Genomic DNA, 26622 nt, shown 5'->3' with positions numbered 1-26622 from the left:
TTCAATAAAATATTTTTTAAAATCAAATTCTTTTGTTCTGAAAATTCATTTTAATTGCTATTTTATTTTGTATAATACAAGGTGTTTCAACAAAAATGTCCCGACTTTTGATGTTTGCACAGTAATAAGATATTTATAAAATTATAAATATATCTTAAAATCCAATTTCCTGCAATATCATTGTGATATAACCAAAATTAAAAAAGGATATGGAGATAACGAACAGTATTCAGTCTCAAAGTCCACAAAACAATAGTAAATAAGAGCAGAGCAAACACGGACCCCCGAAACATCAGAGTGGTGGGATCAGGTGCCATGGAGGAGTGAGCATCCCCTGCCGACCGGTGACACCCGCCGTGTGCTCCTTGTCATTGTCAGGAAATAATGGAAAAAATCCGTCGTCAATTCAGTTTATAAATAATGAACTAACAATTAGTATGAAAAACGTCAGTCAGCATTTGACTTAATGAAAAATTGTATTTGCTGACAAGGTCATTGTATCGACCATAGAACATACGAAATGATGACTTTAAACGAGACTGCTGATATTCTTGTTTCATCAACTTGCTTGTCAATAATATACCTCGTCTTAGAAATTGTTCTTACGTAGAGCATGCTCTTGCGTATCGAATCAACTGATGAAGGTATATCGCTGCATAAGCACAGGAAGTTGACGATAGAAAAGTAAAAGTCATCACGTTTATCGTATAGCTTGGTTGTTAGATTACCATTAGTGTCCATTTCAAGTAAAATATCCAAGTATGAAAGAGTATTGTCGGATTTTGTGGTATCTTTTATCTCAAGCTCACCAGGATATATCGTATCGACGTAGGATTGAAAGTTACCATTATTAATTTAAAATATGTCGTCGATATATCTAAATGTCGAGTTGAAGGCCACAGCAAGTGTTTTCTTCTTTTCACGCATAAGATTTTGCATGAATTCTGCTTTATATGAATATAAAAATAAGTCTGCTAATAACGGAGCGCAATTTGTACCCATGGGAATTCCAATAGATTGTTGGCATACCTGGTCTCCAAAAACCACATAGATATTGTCAATCAGAAACTCAAGCATGTTCTTGATGTCAACTTCAGAGTACTTATGTGTGCAATTAGAATCTGGTTTAACAAAATAATTTTGCAAATTACATGTACCAATGACGAGGTTAGTAAATCTACGAGTGTCATTGTTATTGAAAAAGCAGCTGTCAATGAAATCAAAAAGCTTGGATTTTAATTTGTCGTGGGGAATTGTTGTGTATAAAGTTGAAAAGTCGTAAGTTGTTTTTAGCTGTTGATTTTTGTAAAGTCTTGTGATTTCAAATTGTCCAAAAGTTCATTAGAATCTGATTAATCTAGATAATCTGGTAATGATCCAGAAGCTTTATTTGCTGAAGATTGCAAAGCCATGCTAATTGCTGATAGTACTGAATAGAAGAGTCTTTCTCAATTTCCCTTCAATAACAGACTCAACATTTCTCCAAACATTTACAGTTGCGTATACTGGTATTGATATGACCAAAGACCAGTGCGTTATCAAATTAAACTCCAATATGCATATGGTAATCAAAGCATTTGTGTAAAACTTACTTTTTCCGGGTAAGATAGGAGTGATTAATTTTACGTCCTATTCGAACATTTTTCACTCATATAGAGACATCACCATATACCGTTGAAGGACTTCAAATTCTGACTTTGACTCGGCATGACAATTGCTGTTAAAAAAACTACATAGATGATAAAGAAAGACGTTTGTCAGGTTATTTGAAGGAATTATGAGTAAGTTAGTAGCGGGGTTGACTGCAGTCGATGCCAAGGTTTTAAAAACATCATAACAGGGGCTACTTCTTTGCCTAGACTAGTATCACATTTCTAGATTGTTTTCCACTGAAGTAATTTAAGCACGATTTATTCCCCATGGCGGCATGTTGTAGGGAAACATTCCCAGATCCCTTCAATATTCAACCAAGTTATTTCTTATACTGGTTATTGAGGTACAGTTACACTATTTTTCTGATGAAAATACGTTTGTTAAAGCCTCATTTAATTCATAATCTTGAGATTTTCAACATTATTTACCATATATTTCTGGCATGCATGTTTAAGATTGGTTGCTTAAAAATTCACTGCCTTGTCCTACAAGATGGCAACTAAGGAGAATAACTTCGAGGCAAAATATGTCAAAAAATCCATCTATTATTTGGTAAGGTGATTGTCCTAACAGAGTAAAGTCTTACACCCTCTGTAATTAAATCCTGCTCATCTATGGTAGGTTGCCTACTTTAAAGAAATCTCTGGCGGGTGCTTTTTTTTTATCACGAGTGTATTTTTAACTAAATAGAATAAGCATGAAGGCTGATTAATCCCTGCTCTTACTTAGTCATTTTAACAATAATGTCAAGGTCATATATAACAGCAAGTTACAATATGATAAAACAAAAAGAGAAAAAAAATTATCGTAATTATTTGGGCATTTAATGTTCCCCATAGCCACAAGTTGCGACCAAATTATGTAACGACTTGTTTTGTGCATTTTCGATACCAAGGTTTTGGTACTAAACAAAAACTTATTTTATTTTTATGGACTTCAAAAATAAACAAATACATGGTAGTCATCTAGGTTAACATAATAACCAGAGGAAAACAACGATAAAAGTTTGTAGTTTTTACATGTAACCAACACCATGAACACGAGAGCCTGGTCACTCGGATTATATACTCTAGAATACTTTAATTATTTAGAATATAATTATTATTTAGTATACAAGTAGCCCTTCAAAGATTGGATGGACCATGAGTATTTAACCCTGGTCAGCGGTCTGTTCATTCAGTGCAGACGGTATAAAATTAAGTATGGCTAGCCTCTCTACTGAAAGGCGATGAAAAGTTTACTTATCAAGTAGACTGCAGTCTTCTCTTCATGGCTGAATACCATCAATAACAATAGTCGATTGGTGTTGAACACTATTGAAGCCACGTGATCTAAAGAAGGACTAATTGAAAAATCCGCATGGTCGCGCTTTGATATTCCTGAAACACTCACTACTAAATTGCCTGGTCATGGAGGAGAAATGTGATACAGTACATGTCTATCAAACTTGTTTAACTGATATTTAATTGCTTGAGGAAACCCTTGCAATGAATTTAAGATTTTTAAGAACAATAAATGCATAGAAGTAGGTTTTATAAAGATTTAAACACTCCAAAACAGTTCTATTTTGATATAAAACCCGTTCAGGTGAATCTAGGTCAATCTATTTTATTACATAACACATGTTGTTAATCAATGGTGAAAAAAGGATTTATTCAGGGTGTCTCGTAGTATGTGTCTATTCCTGTCTGCACTGCATGTAACTATATAACTATGGCAATCCAATCTAATCTAAGTAATTTGAAAATTTTGGATATTGACGTTTTAAACAATGAATAAGAAAAAGATTACGTCATTTAATTATGCATTTTGAGCCATTGGATATGAAAAGGAAGTAATACCTATATTGCACATCAAGGTCATTGGAAAACCTGAAAGACAACTATTGGTTTCTGCGTCTTAAAGTATTTCGAATTCAAGAGGTAAATATGTTATGATAAAACATCTAAGGATATTTTATATTTTTAGATATAATGTAAGATTTCTAAATTTTGATTTTTCTTTACTTAAGATCTTGATTCTGTTACATGTATAATACTGCTAGCAATTTAAATATATCAGATGCTTGGGATTTAAGGAAGTTTATACTGGATGAGATTGTATTCATTATACTAAGGTGGGACAATAGATTAAATATATTATGTGTGATAATGTATTGAATACTTTAGAATCGGACCATAATATTTATCAATTGAGTTTAATACTGCTGTAAAGATCCCCCAAAGTTCCCTTAATGTTTTTACTTTGTGCTATTCTAAAGCTTTAGTTCTTTTTACAATTGTTTTATCCGAAAAAAGAAACTAACTAATTCAAAACAAGCAGAACCTAACTATTTCTGGCCCTTTGTTCCCCGAAGTGTTGTGATGTAACAGCTATTGACCTTGCAGAAGGTATTTAAAATTAAAACGCGCATATCCGTCAATATATGGAATGATGAGAATATGAGACACCTACATCGAAACATTATACTGCGTTTAATACAAAAGGAAAATTCATTTGTGTCTCCAACACATTAAAATACATGTATCATTTCTTCTCCGGTCATTATTTATCCTCATCAGTATCTTAAATATTCTAATAGTTAACATGGAATTTCTAATAAAAAAATACAACAACTTCATTCAGATTTGAATTTCTAATTCGCCATTTCATAATTAGTAGTAGAACAGATTAGGATTTTTTGCAATGATGTTTCACTGCCCAATAATGACTGTGTTACGAGGTAACTAAAAAATAATGCGATAAATCATTATATTATACATGTATAACACTAATATACCTAGGTTAAAATTGGAAGAAACGCCTGTTTCATTTTAAAGAGGTTCGATCCTGAGCTTTTGAGCTGATTTTGGTCTGAATCTTTATTTCTAAAATTCTGCATTATTTTTTTTTAGGTTCTAGCTTTGAAAAAGGATTCTATAATTCAAATTGAACTATTTTCAATGAACAAAACACCGCGACTAAATTCCATTCAAGTAGCATTAAGCCAGGAACTATATTTTTTGGCGGATTTTTTTTTAGAACAAAATGATCAATTTTCCCTTTTGAACTATAAACGGTACTGTTAATTTTAGATTCCTTTTCCATGATGGTTGCACATAAAACTGTTTATGCAGTAAAATGTATTATACTGATTCTGAAATATCTATTAATGTATTTCTTATGAATTTTTTCCATGAATTATGTCAAACATAGCAAATATATTCTGAAGGTTAAGGGAAAAAATTAGCCAAATTGACATTTAAAAAAAATATCTAAAAATTTGCATCGTATGACCCCTCTTTTGATGTTCTTTTCTGAATATATAAGATAACTTTTACTTATCTGCTTACATTCAGCAAAAGTTAAAATCTTTAAAATAATTTTCTAGCTTATTAAATGTTCAATGCCAGGAAAATAACATTTTATGAGTGCAGAAAGGTCGATTTTTTAATCAATTATTTAATTTTTGATAAAGCCACATGTGTAGAAACTAAAAATATACTTGATAAAAAAGTTTAAAACTTTAAAAATGTCAGGAGCCAAACTCGTTAAAGAAATGAGAAAGAAAACACATTTTAAAAGAGCAGATGTGAACAAATTTAATACTGCTTCTAATTTCCCTAATTTTTTCTTCGTTTGTAAAACAAAGTTTTTTATGAAAAAAAAAAAACAAAACACTTTCTAATTATATCCGGAGTTTAGGAAATGAACTTTTATGTTTCTTATCCTAAGTTTAAACCCGTTCAAAGAGGAAGATTCTCTGATGGCACATCAAGCACTGCTGAAGAAATTTCCTGTGGTCTTGATAGCTGGCCTAACTATATCGGTCAGTAATCTTAAATAAATTACAACTTATTTGGAGCATTCATTACACTGTTTTATATTCAGTTTTATTCACGTAAAATTCCTCTCCTTCTTATTATATTTTTTTTCAGATTGTGACTACTCCACTAATCTGCAAAAGTTTTGAATTGAGGAATGATCATGAAAGCCAGTGTAGCATCTATAGTACACTACTGAAATTGAAGGTGAATCTACCAGGAGGTTGCCCTTACGACAGAGTCATGGATTTGTCCAATAAAATAATTCTTAAAGGAATCATATTTCTAAGTATCATTATTTTCCTCGTTGGTACCACTTGGCTTCTCATAATATATTCATCAAGATATCATCGAGTGGAGATTGGGATTGTGAGCGTATGTACTTTAAAATAAATACTTGATGTTTCTTTCAGACAAATTAAAAGGAAAATTCTTTAAAACATTTCTACCTGAAAATTAAGAATTGTTTTAATTGTATAATTATTTTTGGTAGTTTTTGCTCATTGGTGCAACAGTACCTCTGACTGTGCTTATGTATGATGACTATAACGATTTACACGATCTTCAAGACAAGATTGAAGGGATGGTATGCTATCCTTTAGGACAAGTTTTTAATACCTTATAAAATGTATATTTTATTGATTTGAATAATACAGATATGATCATTCTTTAAAATGTTTTAAAATGGTTTGTTGTATTTCATTTTATAAATTCAGATCTGTTAAAGTTCTTTAGATTTATATGTTTATTATTCTATTTATATTAGAATTGGAACACTTTACAAGCCGCTATGATATCTTCTCTTACGACTTATTTCTTAAGTGATAACCTCACAAGTCCCAATACAACATCAAACCAGTGGAATATCCTTTTCATAGAGGCAAGTCGATTTAAAGAAATATATAGTGTTTGGTAGTTTAGTAGTAGTGCTAGTTGTTTTTTTGTTTATCTTTTTTCTTTGTTCCTATGGCTTTTTAATTTTTCCCTTTGTCCTGAGAAAGAGACAGGGAGTTCCGAAAATTACCAAGATTATATGACATTTTATTTAATAAGTAATTTTGTAAACAGTCCAAAACATAACTTGTGCAATCTTCATGGGGAAAAAAGGAACCTGCACTTAAAGTGAGTTAATGCTGTGCGAAACAAAAGGGACATAAATTGCATCTGGATTGATGTCAAATGTAGTTTTGATTTATAGATATACTCAGTGCGCTGGGATGCTCCGCTTTGTAGATATAGTGTTTCTTAATGAACTCAAGTATATGCCTACCCCCTTGTCGTTAGAAAAGCCTGTCCTCGACAGACTAGATATTGAGCTGAAAGTATTTTTTTCTCATGTAGAAAGTTTGTTTAAATATGTTTTTAGTATAAGTGTTGCGGAGTTCGTAGCATTCACGGGACGACTAACGATTTTGACATCACTCCATGGTGTACAACGAGTGGATCATGTCAAATTACAAATTCTCAGATTCCTAAAACATGCTGCCTTGGAGTCACTATGGAAGACTACCAGTCAGCTTCTAATGAATGTCATGCTCAAGTCATACCCCAAACATATAATAATAAGGTAAAATGTCTGATGTACACGAGATATCGAAATATCACTCTAGCATTAAACTCATGTAAAGGCGAAGCAACATTTTAAACGTTTGAAATATTTTATAGGGCGTTTAAGAAATATTTATCTATAACTAGACATGATTATGTTACAGGTTATTAAATTTTTCTTCTAATTAATATTTTAGTATAGTTTTCTATAGATAAAAATCTAACTCTTAAGGGCTTATCTATTGTTGGAATATCTCAAAAGACCGAAGCAAAACAACATGGTGGTATCTTGAAAAATAATAAAAGATAAATTATGATTTATTTTAAATTTATCAACATGTTTTTTATTTTTTTTCCTTCTCATTCAGGGGTGCTATAAGGCACTGATGGATATATCAATAGAAGAAAGAGACAAGCACAAAATAAAAATCGAGCAGGTTCTTTGTGAGGGAATGAAAGTACTAATTGCGATGGTAGGTCTACATTCTAAACTAAACTAAATAGTTGATTCTAGAATTATTGATTTGATAATGATAATGAAAATACATTTAAGATACAAGTACAATATGGACTGTTTAGAAGGGAGACAATACAAACAGGTATGAGTAGGGTTTTTATCCGAGGGCGCTTGGCCTAGAGGTGACAACCCTACTCAGACTTGATCATTCGTGATTTCTACCTGCTTGATTTTATCACTATAAATATATTATATTTATATATTTAGCGCATACAATATTTGGCGGAAATTGGATTTTGAACAAGTTAGCGTGGATTTGATTTAGTATATATCTCAATGTTCTTCCTTTTAGGTATATATGCCAGACTTTTAGCGTTGTATTTGAATAAGCGGATATTGCTTTCCGCCAAAAACGTTAAAAAGAATACACAGCAAAATCTAATGCATTTACAGTATCTTAAAGAAATCAGATTTAATAGACTATGAGAAAGCAAGCAAACCCCTTGCGATCTTTTACCCTCTGGTTTGATTTTATTCTTTCAAAATATGTAAACAGACACCTTTAACCACAAAGTTCATTATTTTCCGACTTACGGTTTTTTTTACTTTACTAAATCGGAGTATATCCCCCAACAGGGGGTATGTTAGTAAAATAAAAAATTACCAATTGAGTATATCAACAGGGGAACAGTTTACATAATGAACTAAAAACAAGATCTAAGATACGGACCGGACAGTACTGACAGTTGTTAAAAATCATTTAATATTTATTTTGTGGGAAGTTAAGGTTTTAAATAATTTTAGAACAAATTTACACAACTTTGCTAAACATGTTAGTTCATGTACATAAGTGTTTCTCAAATTATAAAAAAGGTATTGTGTTTGGGTTCAAATTAATATTTCGAGGTATAAATTTCTGTCTTTCATTCTGTAAAAAGGGACACTTAAATAAATAATGAAACTCATCAGCAAGTTCATGGTTATTGTAGAGGTAACAATGTCTCTCAGATCTATCAGTACAATACATGTAACATTCACAGGCTTCAATTGGCAATTATGACTGACACATTAAAATTCACACAAATGTAATCTAAGATCAGATGGTAATTTTGTAAAGATAATTTTCAAAACCAAAAGCACATTTGTACAGTTCGATCACGCATAAATGATGTTTCATATGTCAGAGTTACTTTTGTATCTCTTTTTTATGGAAGGGAATTACCGCCAAAAGTCTATGTATCTTGCTTTTATTCTTATTCTGGCTTCTTCTTCATGCTTCATTATTATTGTAACTGTATGTCACTTTATTGTTTTCATATTCGTCTTTATTACATTTCACTATGACTTTTATCCTTCTTCATTTTGCGCTTACTTCTATGTTGCTTTATTCTTGTAAATTCATTCTACTTTCTTATAAATTGATACAGTTTCTTAAATGATTATAACTATTACGAACGTTAACTCAATCACGCAAACAATGAAGCATATTCAATGAAGACGAATATAAGTTGTCCTAATTTAGTGCGGCATTATAACGCTAGGTGGCAGGGGTGTTCGCTAAGAGTGTTAGTAAAATTAGGTAAGCAAACCCGGGCCGGGGTTATTCGAGTTTTTTTCAATTTTCTGCCTTAATACTTTATTAATCAAACTAGACTGATGTTTGTTATAAGTCCAGGTATTATTAGTTACATAGTCTTTTAGTGACAGGGTATGGGATGATACGGTACCTGGTTTCCTCTGGAAGACTGACTACATAGTGATGCTTCCTTCGGAAGACTATACAGTGGGACTCCCCCCGGGGAAGTTTCAATATATAGCTAGTCTTCCGTGGGAAATCTCGCTATATATAGCAACTCGCCCCCATTCCAAGCAAACCCTCCCACGAATAGTTTTTTTAATCGTAAAACAATGTTTATATATACTAACGTTTTCAGTTTTTGAAGAAAAGTTATACGTTCTATCAGGGACCTATATCCCTTGTTCTATATGAATAAATATTTAAAAAAGATCCCTCACTGCTCAATGGCTATAAGTGCCAAGTATATAGCTCTCCACCGGCAAGAGGTGGCTTCTCCATTTGAGTGAAAAATTCTCGAAAAGGAAATTATACAATGTACAATCACACCACCAAAGTCTCAATATATATATATACTGACCTCCGGGTGGACGACCTCCTATGGGGTAAGTATCATCGGTAGAGGGGAGGAAGGCCACGAAACATTTTCCTAAACGTAACTTTTTACTACTGGAAAAGTTCAGCGAAAGGCTTGTTGCCCCCCATCCCTTACACTTTTTGTTGCAGTACTAATAGTCAATTTATACATTAAGTCATGTACTTAGTGGCATATGAGTAAATTTTTTTTACTGAAAAAAAGTTGACGACCCCCCCTTTTCCACCACCAAATAGTATTTTCGAGTTTTAAGATTTTTTTAGCTCTCCTGGTTGATGACAAACACGGTGCGTACTGAAGATACTTCCTTCTTTATTGAAAAGTGCTATTTTAATATAAAATATTAACGCAGAAAAAAGACCGGGGTGTTTCTAGTATGCCTGGGTGCATGTAGTCTGGTTCCGACTTCGCCTTCCATGCGCGGATCTAGAGGGGGGGGGGGGGGGGGGTAGGACCCCCTGGAATTAATAAGGTTACTACTAAAACAAGGAACCCCCCCCCCCACGAAATAGAATTTTGAGGTTGGAGCGAGTTTAGTTTTTTTTCCTTCTTTTTATGCTGGTCAAGAAATTTCTGGGATTGGATTTTTTTTTTGACTGGGTTGCCCCCCCCCCCCACCCCTGGAAAAAAAAATCTGGATCCGCGCCTGCTTACCCATAAAGCTCCTCACTCCTCAAAGCCCTGTCCCTAGAATCACGCGCATCAGCAGTTACTACCTGTCGTGAAATAAAGTTCAGTTCAGTGGAAGATTCTGAAAAACAACCCAATATATAAGGGTTAACTAGTATCAAAATATTTAACATTTTTAGATAACAATTAAACTGTAATTTAAATATCCAACAAATAACTTTAGTATAGAGTTATATTTTTCAGGCGAGAGAAGAGTGACGTAGCATCGTTTTTGAAAGTGGGGAGGGGGGCAACAAGAGAATAAATATTCAAGCTACCCGACTGAAAAAACTTGACAAGCGCAAAATAAACCCAAGGAAATTGTCCAAACTTGAAAATACATAGGCGTCGGAACAGGGGAGGGGGGATTGCTTAATTGACTGCTTAGCCCTCACTTCTTTCCAAAGATAGACTTAGTATAGACATTGAACATTCCTGCGTAGGTTTAGCCCCTCCCCCCACTTTCCATGGACACGATGCAGTAAAGGTTTAAAATGGGGAAAGCGGTGGTATTTGGAAGTTGGCAGTGGAGTTCGAACCTTCAACCAACCCCCACCCCACCCCTCCTCACGAAATAGGATTTTTGTGTTTGGAAAATGCACATTTCTTTCTTTCTTTCTTTTTTTTTTTTTTTTGCTTGTCAGGTTGTTTTTGAAGGTCTAAAAAAATTCTTACACTTACCCCCCCCCAAACTTTCAATTAGCTTCCGACGCCAATGAAATCCTATTTCGGGGGCGGGGTGGGTTTTGAGTTAGATTCAGCTTCTTCTATAGAATCAAATTAAAATTTTCTTCCTACTATGCGTACTTCATTTACTTATTTGACCCTTACTCTTACAAAAAGTGTGTCGGCCTTTAAATGAACATATTCAGTATAGTATACAGTTATGTCTGAAAAAAAAGAAGCCGCTGTTCCTGTGTGCCCAGAGAAAATAAATATGGAGTTTCCATCATTGGATCGGGAGATCGGATTCGGCCTTTAGAAGTTCGATTGGTAAAGTATTAAGGCGTATTGAAGAACCTAAAATAACCCGACCCGGGTTTGCTTACCTAGTTTTACCAACACTCGTAGCGAACACCACGCCACCTAGCGTTATAATGCCGCACTAAATTTTGACGGTTTGACAACTTCCATTCGTCTTCATTGAATATGCTTCATTGTTAGCGTGATTGAATTAACATTCGTAGTAGAGATAATGCTAATAATTTATTAAAGAAACTGTTTAAGTTTAAAAGAAAGTAGAATGAATTTACAAGAATAAAGCAACATAGAAGTAAAGACAAAATGAAGAAGGATAAAAGTCAAAGTGAAATGTAATAAAGAAATGTATTGAAAACAATAAAGTGACATATAATTACAATAATAACAAAGCATAAAGAAGTAGTCAGAATAAGAATAAAAGCAACATACATAGACTTTTGGCGGTAATTCCCTTCCATACTTTTTCGACATTTATTGACATCAAAAGAGAAGCAACAAAGTCGCCATCCTGCACGCTTGCTTGCACTATTCATTATCATCTGAAGTTGTCATCCTGTCTTTAAGGGAAACATCACGAATTGTCTCCCTAAACGTGACATGCTCTGATTCAATCAAATTGGTTGCATTATCCTGAAGAATGATAATAATAATTAGGTTCATCTAAAAAAAAAAATACTTAACACAACTCAATTAATCAAGTCTTGCTTGTCGTCTCCACTATTCCAGTCAACGTTAACCTTCATAGTTACAATAATTCTTTTTTTTTTAAAGAAATGTTTTTTAAAAACGTTTTTCAAATCATTTTCATGATTAAAAAAACTTTTTCATTGCCAATGAATAAGTGAATAAATAAACTCTCTAATCTACACAATAAAACAAACACGTTTTTGATTTGCTAGGTCAAAGAATTATTCTTTGCTTACAAGGTTTTAAAATAAGGAGCAATTATGTTGAAGTCAGTAACCTTTTAGAATATTTAAACAAGACGGCTGGAATAGGTCATTGTAACTTTGAGTTTGTGTTACTTATAGTTTATGCAATTTTTCAGGTAATATGTATAATATTGCCAGTTTTCGGAATCCTTGGGGTTGCTCCTCGCGGAATCAGTTATTGCTGCAAAAGGGAATCAAAAGAAAAGAAAGGCGAGTGTCACAATGGAAGCATTCCAAATGAGGAAACTGAGCAGACGCCAATGTAACCTTTTGAAACATGTTCATATTAACATTTATATCTCATTTCAATACTGCATCTGAATGAGAATTGCTGTCTAGATTGATATCAATATATTAACAATTTCCATGCAAATACCTTACAAATATGAGTAGTTTTGTATCCCAGAGGTTTAAAAAGAATACCATTAGTTACTAATATGACATCGTTATCTTCATATTTCATACAAATCACAAAAAACAACACATGCAGTACATTAATTCAATTTCTTATCTTTTATACTTTTGAAAAACGTTTCATTATTTAGTGAATTTAGGCTATGAAATGCACTTTCAATTGATTTTTTAATTGTCAAAATATCTGAAATCACCGGTTCAATTTTGCACATTTTTTATTCAGTAAATCATTCCAATTACTCTGATAATTTTTTTTTGTAAAAATTGAATGATACGTTTTCTTTCTGAAGAACTTACAGTGTCGAATATTTACAGGTGAATTTTCATTTCCCTGGCCATGCATGTTCTTCTATATTACTCAGATTTACCGGTATTAATGAAAAGAAAAGTCGCCTGTAAAAACAGCATCACACAAGTTTGTTATATATCAATTGATACTTTTTAGATAAGGCTCATTCGTAAGTCGAATGTCTGATAACACAGTCCTCTTTCAGGGATCTGATAGGCTATATTTCAAACAAAGTGGACACAAAATGTGCGATTGAATTTATTTGATGTTAAATATACAGAGATTTAGTAGGCTAGAACAAAATATCAAAGTTTCAAAAAAATGAATTGAGGAAAACATCGGTGTATCTATTTTGTACTACCTTAAATATAGGCAAGGATTAAGCAAAGGTTTTTTCAAGTAAATGAAGCATTCTAAATAGTAATTATTGAAAGAAAATTGCTTTGAGATATTGAATAAGAGAACTTTGAAAATTAAATTGCAGATACTAAGAAACAGAAAGGCATGCACTGCATTAGAAATAAGAATAACAATTGAAATACATTTTTATCGAAATGATTTATTAATAAATTTATTTTAATTTATTGAAAATGGGATTTCTCTTCGAGGACATTGAAGGTAAAAAAAACTAGGATACCTTGAGGCAAACGTGTTGTGAAAACATCAATAATCATGTTTATACTAGTATATGCAGAATATGCGGCATATAAAAGCAATGGACTAATAATGGACTAACAATTTGAATGAAAACGTCAATCGGTATTTGACGAAATGATGAACTGTATTTGCTAACAAGATCATTATATTAACTATAGAACTGACGAAATGATGTGCTGAAACAAGATTTCTTCTGTCAATGCTTGTTTGTCAAAAAGGCACCTCGTTTGAGAAATTCTTCATACGTAGAACATGTTCTTGCGTGTCGAATCAACCGGAGAAACATACACTCCTTATGCAGGTGATAAAGGTATATTGCTGCATAAATAAGGGAAGTTGACGATAGAAAAGTTAGTCATCACGTTTATCATAGAGCTTGGTTGAACATTTACTGGATCATGTAATGTATTTGAAAGGAAAAATGTGCTTATTTTTCGAGTTTAAAGCACCAAAATTTCTTACGCCGAAAAGGTGTATTTCATAAAAGAAACATCCCTTATACACTTTTGCCCGGAAAAATATGCAGGATGCAGTATATTTTGTATTTACAAGTTAATATCTAAATCGGTAAATTAATTGTCTGTTTTGTTTTTGATAGAATTTTATAAGCTTTCTTCATTTACATAATTAAATTAGTTATGAATATTAAAGTTTCCTTTGTTTTTTTTCTGTTTTTAAGAAATAGAGAAGGGGATTTTGTTTGCCGCCATTATTATAATTCAACCTTTGAATTAAAAAAGTGGTTCTTCATAGGATACTGATAGCTATATAAAACTTACATTGTCAAATCAATTATGAATATTTACATTCAGTGTAATTTTCTTTATGAAATCCATTAGAAATCCATGACGTTCAAATCTCTATAACGCGAAACCTTGTCACCGCGCGTTAGAATACACAGTAGGAACTATATGCATTTTCAATACTTTATAATCACCAAAGTGTACATTGTTTGACACAATTTAATTTTAAAAAATTAACCCTGTTGAATTAACGTAAAAACACAACAAATGTGCATTTAAAATTAATTTGTCACTTTTTTTCCTCGCAATGTTCGTTTGCGCTATATTAAACTTGACGACGTCACAAACGTCACAAACAGCTCTTACGTCTATAAAGCACACCAGTTTTGAAGGGCGCTAAATTCACATCAAAGATTACCGAAATAAACAATTATGAAGAGGAAAAATTAAAGAATGTAAATTTAAGTATTGAATAAATATTTTGGGATGTCTTCGGTCCTATAACACACCTGGCCATGCCGACAAATTATCATACCGCGCTAACGCGCAGTATTCAATTTGTGGCACGGCCAGGTGTGTTATATACGGAAGCCCATTTAGGACCTTTCAAAAAATAGTTTAGAATTCGTTATAACGAATTTAATTTGTTTAAACAGATTTATTGAATTCGTTATAACGAATTTAATTTGTTTTAACAGATTTATTGAATTCGTTATAATGAATTTAATTTGTTATAACAGATTCATTGAATTCGTTATAACGAATTTAATTTCATTACAGATTTATTGAATTCGTTATAACAAATTTAATCTGTTATTACAGATTTGTTGAATTCGTTATAACCTAATTCTTGAATTAGTACATACTTTTATTGTATTTAATTTTAATTTTAAAAAAGACAAATTTCTATTCTAAGCGTAAGCTCGAACGAAAGCATTCATATTCCAGGATAATGTGCAAACTTTCAAATTTTCTCCTATAATAGACCTCAAATGAATTCTTAATTATTTCTTCTGTTTTATATTTTAATTAAAGAAGACGTTAGAGTCAACTCACTTTTTCTTTACATTTACAGATGAACAAAGTGTCTTCTATGATCAGGAATTACTTTTCTTTCTACATCATAAGCAACACACTATACCGAAATCCATACATGACGTATTTAATGAAAATACGCAAAACAACAAAAACAATAATCTAAGGAACAATAATCGAAGGAAATTCTTTGTTTTGAACAGTCAAGGACACATTCATCACTACAACACGGTTCCAGATCTTATTGCATTAAGTACCTTGATGTTTCAAATCGATCCAAAGTGAACAAGTCATCTTAGAAAGAAATGCAGTAACATTATTTTATTTTTGTCTGATGACTTAGCACCCCCCCCCCACTTTTTTGCAAATATGTACATAATATAGGCATTGGAAGTTGGGGTTTACCTTTTTTGTTGGTTAAGCCCCCCCCCACCCCCCCACTTTAAATTTGCTTCCAACGCCTATGTCACCAGAAGTGATATAAGAGTTATAGTGACTACATGGACAATATGTTATGGTTCCAGCAGACGATACTGCAGTGATATCGTCTGCTTTTTAATTAAAAGAGAACTCAGAAATGTTACAATCTTGTGATTTGTCATAAGCAAATCAATTTCTTAAAAATTTACTCTGATTGTACAAACGATCGAGGACGCTGAAGTTGATGATAAAAGGATGCTTGATTTTCTCTTGGACAACTTTTATGTAGTTTTCGGAGAGCAAGTTCTCCAACAAATTATTGGAATTCCGATATACACTTATTGTGCTCTTTTATTAGCTGACCTGTTTTTATCATCTTATGAAGCAGAATGTATTTTTTAAAAAGATTCTACATGAGAGGAGGAAAATAATTGCTGTAGCATTCAAATGACATGTAGTATATCAGCAATGTTTTATCAATTAACATTTTCAATTATTTTCAATTATATTTCGACTACAGTGCACTTGACATACAAACACTGCCGAGTTTACCACACTCACTTCATGTTTGGATGTTTTACTGATTAGATAGAAGATAAAGACCAACTATCAACTGCTTTGTATGACAAAGGAGGCTACTTTACTTTTACCTTCGTGATTCTTTTTAATTCATGTAGCATTATTAAATTATCACCTGCTTGTTGTGTTTCTGATTCCAACTAATTGGCCATTCAAAAGCTTGTTCTGAGTTCGATCACTTTTTAAAGAGGGTATGCTTCTCACTGATGAACAGATGTTACAAAGATTTCAACACTCTGGTTTAAAATTGGCATTTTGAAAATTTTAAGGTCGTTATAATGACCTTGTTATACGAGGGACGTTCAATAAATAATGTCATCAGCTCGTTGGCACACAACATAGAAATCATATTCCATTAAGTTTGACTTTCTCTAATTATTGAATCTTTAATGAGTTGATAACACTTTATGTGAGCGCTTTTCATCACATAATGCCATTGTGAGAAGCTGAAAAACAAGGGCTACTCGAGACCCTGCATGTAAAGTGAATAGACTAGAGTGAAATTAAACGCTTCATTAAAGCTGCTGTAAAACTTATTAAGAATCCCAAAGATATATTAATTGAAATATGTTTACAATGTAATTTACAGCAATCAATGCCTGTTTTATACACACATGAGCAGATGGATTTCAATAAACAAAAATGATATAATGGGCATCAAAAATGGGTACCATCCTTGGCGACAAGGACATACAACAACCGATGTGTATTTGCCAAAATTTCAACAAATTATCACTGAGTATGTTTAATTGACTTTAAGACACATAGCAAATTTGATAGACATTATTTTGCGTGTAGTTCATACTGTTTTAAGGAAACATTTGATAGTAAAAAAATATTAATACTTGAAAAATGAGTGAAAACGATAGCGTTTTGGAATATCTAAAAAAATCTTTTAAAAATTAAATAAAATGTAATTATCCATGTTTGTTTGATATTCAAACAGATAATGAAACTTGAATCCATTTTGCTTTAAACCCTCAAAACAAAATTTACAATGAGATACACTTGACAAAACGTTAAGGGCTGAAAAGAGCAAAGAATTGGAAGAGCTCAAAAACAGCTTTATATACTATTTTCTTAAATATTAGTGGTCTTGTTGTTGTAATTCTTATTGGGGAAGTGATTTCAATTTTTGGAAGAATCTAGAAAGCAAAATGTTTCCAAAAAAGTGGAAGGTTTATGAGAGGAAGGAGCCAGAGTGAGGAATTAATTACATTAAATTTCTTCATGACAGCGTCCAAACCCACAGGCTATAAAGAGTAAAGGAGTTCTGGGGATAAAAAGAAAGCTAATGTTTTGTCAAACCAACTTTATTTGCCATGCACTTTCAACGTTTGACTTGTTTTATTTCCCAAACTTGAAAAATACACCTTTCAGAAAGAAAATAAAACAAGTACAGGAAACCATAGGATCTGCCATATTCCAGTATACGAAGGGTCAGACTCAAAAAAGTGTTCTAAAAACAATAAGAAATTGAATCAAAATGTTGCGGACATGTGTTTTCATTCAAAGAGAATATCTAAGTTTAATCATTAGGACTCAATCATAGAAAAGGTTTTTTTTTGTTTCTTTCCGAGCACCAATGACATTATTCATTGAACGTCCCTCGTATAACAAATATTATCAAATAAAATATACAAGTCATTACCTGACGTGTTTCAAATTAATTTTTAGGACTTTGACTTTTACTGAATTTGATTACATTGCGAATTGTTCTGTCTACAGGATCAATAGTATAGGGCTTATGACGAATGTGACCAGTGGACAGGAAATGTTTACTCCTCCTGGGCACCTTACCTCAACTTTCGATTTTGTATGTGTTTTTTTTCTCTCACTTTTTTGCATCGTTTAATTTTTTTGACTTTCTATGATGAATGACAAACTCACGTCAAAGCACAACTAAAACAAGGCATCAGTTATTTGATTTTTCAATGAAACAGGAGAAAATCTTACAATTCAATTGCACTCTAAAGCATGACAGCTTTTACCCATGTCAATGAAAAGATATACATACTTGATAGAAACACTGAATTTTTTTCTCTAGGAGATATTACATAAAAATTTTGTAAAGAAAAAGATTAATTGTACACTCTGACACGAAACTGCTTCTCCAAAGTCCGCAACTACGGTGAATTCTTCTGATAAAATGACTAAAATTCTTGAAAAAACTTTGTCCTTTATCTTTTTACTTAGCAGGGGTTTATTCTAATATATATTGTGAAAGACAACGTGGTTCATTTTAATATTCCATATGTAACTAGGAAGGTAGAACTTTTTAAAATACAAAAAACCCCACTTTTGTACCGTATAAATGGAAATTTTCGCGAGACGCAAATTTAGCGATTTGACCTTAAAAACTGATCATTTATTTTTAGCGAGTTGTTATTTTAGCGATTTTAAAATGCATAATAAGGAATCTGTTACAAATAAAACGCAATTAATTTTTAGCGATATTCAATTTTAGCGATATCGGCACCCTCGCTAATAATGCCAAATTTAAATCCTCGCCAAAAATTCTATTTATACGGTATTTGTAAATCCATTCATTTTGCGATAACCATGAGGAAAACTGTAGAATTCTAGACAAACATATATATTGCAATAATTTGTCTGATTTTTATCGTCCTTTCTGAGACGCCACAACTTTCAGGTGGAGGAATGCAAATTTGACTTTTTTCAGGACTCGGAGAAGTGAAGAACCTTATTTTACACCAGCGCCTACTGCGACAGGGTAACTTGAATTATAAGGTCTCGTCCAAAGGATTAGTTTCAACGCCTCGACTTAAACCTGGAAGTTCTTACTATGCAAATCTAATGCAAACGCTTTAATTTACCACTCCCTCTTACCACGACATAGCGATGGTTAAGACTGTAACTGACAGTCACTTTTTGTGCAAAACCAAAAAATGTCATTGCTTTTAACCATATGTAAGAATGACGTTTACTTTTGTGTAACAATATTAATTCATATTTATATTCAAATCGCATATATATTTTTCTACGAATGGGAGACAAACTGTTACGTCTATGCATATTGCATATCAGCCTAATCCCTGTTCCTTGCATAAGAACACATATTAAGGTGGAATGTGGATTTTTAATTTTAAAGATTAATTAAATTTCGTGTTCAAAAAGATTTATTGATATAAACAGGGTTACATCGCATGAAATTCAAACACAATCATTTAACTTTAGAATCAGCCACTGTGTGCTACAACAGATCAGAATGTGTCATTCTAATTCTGTAAGACAGGAAAGTTTTAGGCACAAATTCGTCGTAAAAATTGATTTTAATCGCTATTGTAAGAAAATGAAATCTAAAATTTCTTTTCCTATGAGAAGTATTCATAAGGTTATTTATGTCTTCAAAAGGTTTTTTTCTTTTTTATTTGGAAAAACTGTGTTATATGTGTCCGCGAATTCATATATATTAATCTTTTAATTTCGATAAAACAATTTCAGTAGTTAAGAAATGTGATTTTTTTTTCAGAAAATTTTATTGCCAATCAACTTAGCATCTAGAACATCTTATCTAGCAAAATTTAATCAAAAGTGTTTTCATTTCTAAAGAAGCAGAAGTTCGGCCTGAAATGTCTGAATTTTTATAAGTAGTGAAGTGAATAATTTTTTTAATGAATCAACATTTTTGTCAACAATCACATTTGCTATTTTGAACAGAGCTAATATATTAGAAAATATCATACAGAAATAAATTTTAGATTTAATCAAATTCATCGAAATATTCTTGAAAATTTTCAGCTGTGAAAAACATACTTATTCATAATATAAATAAGGACTGATATTCCATTTAGGCAAAAAGAAACATTTATAATCTTATAATAAAAGAACCTTCAGGATATTTGAGTAAGTATTTAAAGATTGAGTCAACCAACGGGTTATGTTATATGTATGTCTGATTGGTCTTCGAAAAGGTTAAGTAGAGTGAATTGCAGAACTATCTACAAATAGTCTTTAAAAAGCCTCAGTCCTACGTATCACAGTGTTCTTTCAGGTCTCCACAGAAGAGCGTTGTCTTATACTATTTCATCCTTTCCAGTTTGGTAGCAAATCATGCAAGCAAAGACAACAGCTAGAAGCTGCAAGGAATGAAAAATTAAAATTGGTTATGAATAAAAGTTTAAAAACTGCTTGTATACATCTGAAAAAAGTAATTTAGATATTCCTATATATTTTGTTTTAAATTTGAAAGATAAATTTTATATAGAAATTATGGCTGAGATAGACTTCCATAAAATTAAGATATTAAAAAAACAAAAATAAAAATACCTCGATTAATAGTATAGTTATTCCAACTCCAATAAATACATTCCCGTATGTCGAAATTTGATCTTGGAGAGCTTCATAACACCCCTTAAAAACAAAGGAGTAAAGTATATTTAAGAAATTCAAAAAAGAAATAATAATGCGAAAAATATGGAGCAGGAATATTTTTTAAAAATAGATTTACAAAAATGTAAATTTGGAATGAAGCGTCGAAATTCAATATTACCTTTGCATTAAACCTTGAGATGCCCTTGACACACTGAGAGGTGCTAGATACAGTAGAATAGTCAGAGGAATCAACTCCTTTACAACAGGTTCTGGGAATCTTGGCGCCTGATCTTGAACCTTTGTCCCATGGTGTGTTATCAAAGTCTGTTGGACTATTGCTCACAGCGCAACAATCTAACTTTAAATTGTTAAAAGAATAAAAGATATAATATATTTTATTATTTTTAAAGCTATGTAATCGTTTTTTTGACATTCATAAAACTATTTCTTTTTTAAATCTTACTATTATAGACAATAAAGTATTCTTACCGACATAAACATATAATTCCATGCATTAGAAACATCACTGGGGCTGTTGATTGTATCATCTTTGTATGAAGCCTTCAGGGATTTTAGCATGCCAGTTTGAACTGCATCATCCAGCTGAAACATGTACTCAAGATAACTTAGCTGTTACAAGAAGGATATGGAGATAACGAACAGTATTCAATCTCAAAGTCCATAAAACAAAGAAAACGCTGATGCTTTAGCAAATGTACAAGAAGTTTAGCGATAGAAATGTACCTACCTCACCTTTCATTGTAAACCATAAGGCAACCGCTGTTACTTTCATAATGAAAAGTAATATTACAAGGATAGCATACTGTAAAGGTAAGAATCTTGATTAAGCAGTATTTTTAACAATAATTTCTTTATGATTACATAGAAGAAATCTTTTTTTCTTTCATTTCTTTGTGCAATCTGTACAGTTTTTAATTGATCCTTTCATTTTTCTTTCTATCTCCTTTTAACTATCAGAAAAACAAACTAAAATACAGCAACACAGTACAGATGGACACTTACAGTAACCAGCATGCATTTGACCTCACAGCACGCACCAAACAGACCCAGGCCCGCGACAATGAGAACAAAGATACCAATGGCAATAAAGAGAATAGATAAGTTATCCACCAAGTCTCCTAATTTAAAACTAGTCACGGTGACTGCATTCAGTGCTGGCTTTACTTCGTCACTTATTGCTGATACATTGACTTTCATTAAAATTCCTAGGATGAAAAGTCCAAGTCCTAGCAGCTGAAATACAAACAAATTTAGTCTGAAAATGTTTAAAGAACCTGTATGAATATTTCAGTGATGAAAAATGTAATAATGTTTAGAAGATATAAGTGAAAACAAGTTAAATCAAGTATCAGCACATAGATTATATTACCAAAGCGATCCAAAATGCCTTTATTTTGAAATTGATTGTTTATACATTTTCTCTTTATTTTTAACTAATAATTATTTTCGATAATTTTTCTATTTTTAACATATCCAATGCATTTATTTGGAGAAATTTATATTGTGAAAAGTGTACCAATTTGCAAGAAAGGTAATTTCATTTGGGCTTAATTTTTGAAATGGATTACAGGTCATCAAAACAAAACAGATGAGGGGCAAAGCAAACTCTGACCTCTGAAAATATCAGAGGTGGTATGGTATCAGGTGCCATGAAAGAGTAAGCATACTCTATCTTCAAGTCACCGTCTCTGTGGTCTCTTTGACAAAATATTTCTTTGACAATTCAGAGTGAATACAATGAAAAATGAACAACTGGTATGAATAACATTCAGTCAACATTTGACTTATCTCAGAATGAATAATGTACAATGTCAGTATTTAGAATTTGTATTGATGACCACGAGGTGTATATGGGTGACGAAAATATAGATTGATTTACCTACATTGACTTTTAATCAATCTTAGACTTATATATGGGGTAACAGAAAACGTAATGCTGCATTACCTTCAACCTAAATTAAATTTTATAACCAATTGCTAAAAATATAGTACATTATATTGTTACCCATGTACCTCAATAAAGTTGTGTAAAGTAGAATTATAAAATCTCTTTTTATCATTAGTCCCCTAACGGTGAAATTAACCGGAGGGGACTATAGGTTTCCTCTGCGTCTGTCCGTCCATCCGTCCGTCTAGCTGTCCCCGTCCGTCTGTCAGTCTGTCCTACTTTGTTGTCCGCATTTTTTTCTAAACGCTTGTAGATATGGAGCTGAATTTTGGTATGTGAGTGTGTCTCAATTAGTAACTGTTACAGATCAAGTTTAAATGTCAATTCGTTTCATTGATATTTGACAGAATTATAGCATTTTTAATTTTTCATAATGGTTTAAGATCGGGTTCGTGCTGCGCTAAATTCCAATGGTCAACATGGTAAATACGAAGCGAGGAAAAGACGTTGAAAAAATTTAATGAAAGAGTTGTATTTTCGTTTTTATGTACATTACTTTTTATGTTAAAGGCATACACAACCTTCAAATTTTAACTTCGAGCGATTTTACCTTGGTCATAATCTTTGCATATCAAAAAATGACACCGTATTACAGTAAATAAAAAGGGGAATGCTAATTTCCATTTATATCATGTTGAACTTAAAGATAAAGGTAAAGACACCTAATATTTTTAATAGCTCACAATATATTGTACATATTTTGTCGATTGAGGCTGCTTTACCGCCTATTTCAGTAAATCAGTAGCTATTGGAGAGCAATGACATTCCGAATTTGTTTTCTTTATAAATCATGTGAAACGTCTGCTAAACTCTATTTCGTAAAAATTCTTCATTGATCTGCAATGACGACGATCTTTATCTAAAATGGTGACGTCGTGTCTTATCTATCAATAACAGGTAAAATAAACAAAGAATGAATCAAAGGAGATTCGCTTATCTCCCCAAAAGGGAGACACAAAATATAAACATGGTTAGATACATGTAACATAGAGAGGAATAACGCAGTACAAAGGTATTCTTTCAATGACCTTCCAGATGGTTCCAGAATGTGAACAGTTACACAATGTTTAGAGTATTGATGGAACGTTAGTGTTTTATATTCTACATACCGTATTGTATATAATTATTGCTAATATATATAGTGATTTTGGGTCTTATTGCGATCAATATTGGCTTGTAAACGTCCATTTGAAGAGCCGTGAAAATAATAATTAGTTTCTAAAGTCCTACTTTTATTTATACAAAAAGCAATTCCATTTGTTGATATACGCAAAATTTAAATAATGTCTCAATTATCGGATCATAGCAATATTTAAAAATATGAAAAAAAAACCCACAAAAATCCTCAGTTGAGCTTTAGGGCTTTATTTTGATATATACACGCTCATATATGAATTAACTTTAATACTTACAAAGAAAATTATGTTGATGAGAATGAGAAATGCCTTTCCAAATTTTCCACACCCGGTAAGTCCCATTTTTTTTTATTATAAAGGGCTGATCTGATCTACACACAAAAACGAGCATTGGTTATAAAAGAACATCAAATAAACTGTTTCATTTCTCAATAAAAAAATCAAAAGATTAATTAGAATTTTAATACTCTTATAAAAATGATTTTTATTCCTACTAATATATTTTAACAAAAATGCGACTCACCTTTCAAACTTTCGTTTCCTTATTCTTAACTCTTTCGCTTGAAGTTTAAAATAAATTATCTTTTTGTACAAGTAATTCACGATAAAGCAACGTAATATCTTTGCATTAGGTTTATTATTGATCGTCGTGGCAAATAAGGAATGCTAACAATAGAAGTAAGACATTTTATTTATAGCTTCAACCGAATTGTATGTGAAATTTCTAAACCCCCGTAAACGAAATTTCGAGGTATGTAGTTTTTGTGTCCGTCAGTGTGTCTATCTGTTCATCTAAAGTCTTTTCACATTTTTGACTTCTTCTCAAGAACCACTGGGTCAATTTTAACAACACTTGGTGCAAAGCATTCATGGGTAAAAGAAAATTAAAATTGTAAAAATGAAGAGCCATGTCCTCTCACATGGGGAGATAATAAAGAAAAGACAATTCAATTCAATTCAATTTATTCACTCAAAACCATGTAAATGGTACATGAGGTACAAAAACAAATATAACATATATACATATAATACATTGGGTCTAGCAGAAGAAAATAACTAAGGAGAACAGACAATATCATTAATATTACAGATAAATGTACATAATTTTTTCAAAGAATCAACATCATTTTGGCACATCACTTCACAAAACTTGACAATATTTGGATAAGAGAGCAAACTTTTTGTTTCAATAAACTTTCTGCAGTTGGTTTAAAGCACTACATTCTAAGATATAATGATATTCATCTCCTATCTCGTTACTTTGCATAAGCTACAAACTCTTTTATTTCTCTGAGTATCATTCCATCTACTTGTTTCAATTGAAAGGTGGTGATTTGTGGGTCTAAATTAAACAAAAGTTTTTTTTTTCTAGATTTAAATGATAACAGTGTTAAATATTTTTCGCCCTCAAAATTGGTTTTATAAATTCTATGATTTAATCTTTTTGAAGATTCTTGAACTTCACTTTTCCACATTTATTTAAATATATTGATCTTTTAATCTTTGATTGACTGTAAAAGTTATCCATTCTATATCAAATAAACATTGTTCGTGCTTATACCATACATATATATTTGATAAACCACATCTATCAAAGATCTTTTGTACAAATGATATCCATGCGTTTTTAGCTCACCTGAGCTGAAAGTGCAAGTGAGCTTTTCTGTTCACCCATTGTTTGTCGTCTTCCCGACCGTCCGTCTGTCTAGCTGTCTGTCTGCCTGCCTGTCTTTTAAGTGGGTGTATATGGGTCTATGGTATTTCCCTTGTAATTAGTTTTACTGTTAAAAAAGTAATACTTTGAAGGCTTGTTCCCTGTTAATTACATGTCAATGAATCATTAAATTTTTAAAATCTCAAGTTTTTCGTATGATAAAAAGCACAGAAAAATTCAATTTGCCAATATATTAAATTGTGTATCTTTTTAACCGAAAGAACGAGGGCGCCTTTGATTGGCATTCGGCAGGAATCTGGGCGTAATTGAAAAGTGAAAATTTTATCAACATGTCACATGAAATTTTAACATTTATTTTTATTTATCGGGTTCCTCTGCAACAGGAAATGAAAATGTTTTCCCGAAATTGAGCTTTGATTTGCTCAAAAATAACTTGAAAATTGCCCAGATCAGACATTTAGTACAAAATGGTAAATTTTAAACACGTTTTTCTAAAAATTATCTATCTCTGGGTCTTCTCTCCATGATTTTGAAACGTTATTTGTGTGTATTTTCATTCAAAGAAACGAAAACACTTATTTAAAAAATGGAGAGAAGACCCAGAGACCACGAAAAATTTGTGTAGCGGTGATAGCTCAGTAAGTTGGGTTACCCGTCCAGTGCACTCGAAGTGAAAAGTTTTTGGTTCGAGCCTGGCATGGGGCGTTTTTTTCCCATGCAAACAACCATTTATTTTGTCAGTTTCGTTTTATGTACTGATGTATTAAAATTTTGAATTAGATAAATTTGGTTCAGTTTGGTTTTTGAGCCAAATCAATTCTAATCTTCTATTCTATAATGTACATGTACACGTATCATGCATCAATGCGTTAAATATTTTAGGTGTTTATTTTTTGTGAAACATTACTTTGTTTTAGTACCCCCAGGAAAACGGACATAAATGTTACAATTTCACGAGGTCTTTCAAACTAAATGAAAAAAAAAAAACCTGTGGACGTGTTTGTAAAATCTGACCAGCTATGTTCAGCCAAGCAAATCACGGACATTTAAACCGTAAATGTTTCATACAAATGATTCCTGCAGATCACTCGCCAAATGTGCCCACCTTCTTTTGGGGAAAAAAGTTCATGTTCAATGGGGACACGGTTCTTTGGAT

The 26622-nt window shown here is 32.0% G+C and overlaps 2 protein-coding genes and 1 long non-coding RNA gene across 4 annotated transcripts; 2 read left to right on the top strand and 1 right to left on the bottom strand.

Moving 5' to 3' along the window:
- The first annotated feature begins 3494 nt into the window (after window positions 1-3494).
- LOC134254044 (uncharacterized) lies at window positions 3495-5821 on the top strand. Its single transcript, XR_009989237.1, has 3 exons — window positions 3495-3575; window positions 5368-5461; window positions 5571-5821. It is a non-coding gene; the product is annotated as an uncharacterized LOC134254044 (long non-coding RNA).
- A 134-nt stretch (window positions 5822-5955) lies between these two features.
- LOC134254042 (uncharacterized) lies at window positions 5956-7834 on the top strand. Its single transcript, XM_062736612.1, has 5 exons — window positions 5956-6042; window positions 6223-6336; window positions 6823-7023; window positions 7373-7477; window positions 7814-7834. Exons 1-5 carry the CDS (start codon window positions 5989-5991, stop codon window positions 7832-7834), a joined length of 495 nt encoding a protein of 164 aa, XP_062592596.1. The 5' UTR covers window positions 5956-5988.
- A 12260-nt stretch (window positions 7835-20094) lies between these two features.
- On the bottom strand, window positions 20095-24374 carry LOC134254043 (tetraspanin-18B-like). 2 transcript variants are annotated; one of them, XM_062736614.1, is made up of 8 exons: window positions 24315-24374; window positions 24068-24162; window positions 21710-21940; window positions 21435-21509; window positions 21176-21289; window positions 20878-21044; window positions 20642-20725; window positions 20095-20451 (listed from the first exon to the last, which is right to left on the bottom strand). In XM_062736614.1, the coding sequence occupies exons 2-7, from the start codon at window positions 24131-24133 to the stop codon at window positions 20659-20661; spliced, it is 720 nt and encodes a 239-aa protein (XP_062592598.1). In that variant the 5' UTR covers window positions 24134-24162; window positions 24315-24374; the 3' UTR covers window positions 20095-20451; window positions 20642-20658. The 2 variants fall into 2 exon arrangements, with proteins under 2 accessions (XP_062592598.1, XP_062592597.1); XM_062736613.1 differs by having other exon boundaries at window positions 20865-21044; window positions 24315-24367.
- Window positions 24375-26622: the final 2248 nt, after the last annotated feature.

This window comes from Saccostrea cucullata, unplaced genomic scaffold (genome assembly GCF_032062105.1).
Source record: "Saccostrea cucullata isolate Sc308-1 unplaced genomic scaffold, CSIRO_AGI_Scuc_v1 ctg4703, whole genome shotgun sequence".
NCBI lineage: Eukaryota > Metazoa > Mollusca > Bivalvia > Ostreida > Ostreidae > Saccostrea > Saccostrea cuccullata.
Note: the sequence above shows the minus strand (reverse complement) of the source record. Positions and strands in the feature narration are given on the sequence as shown.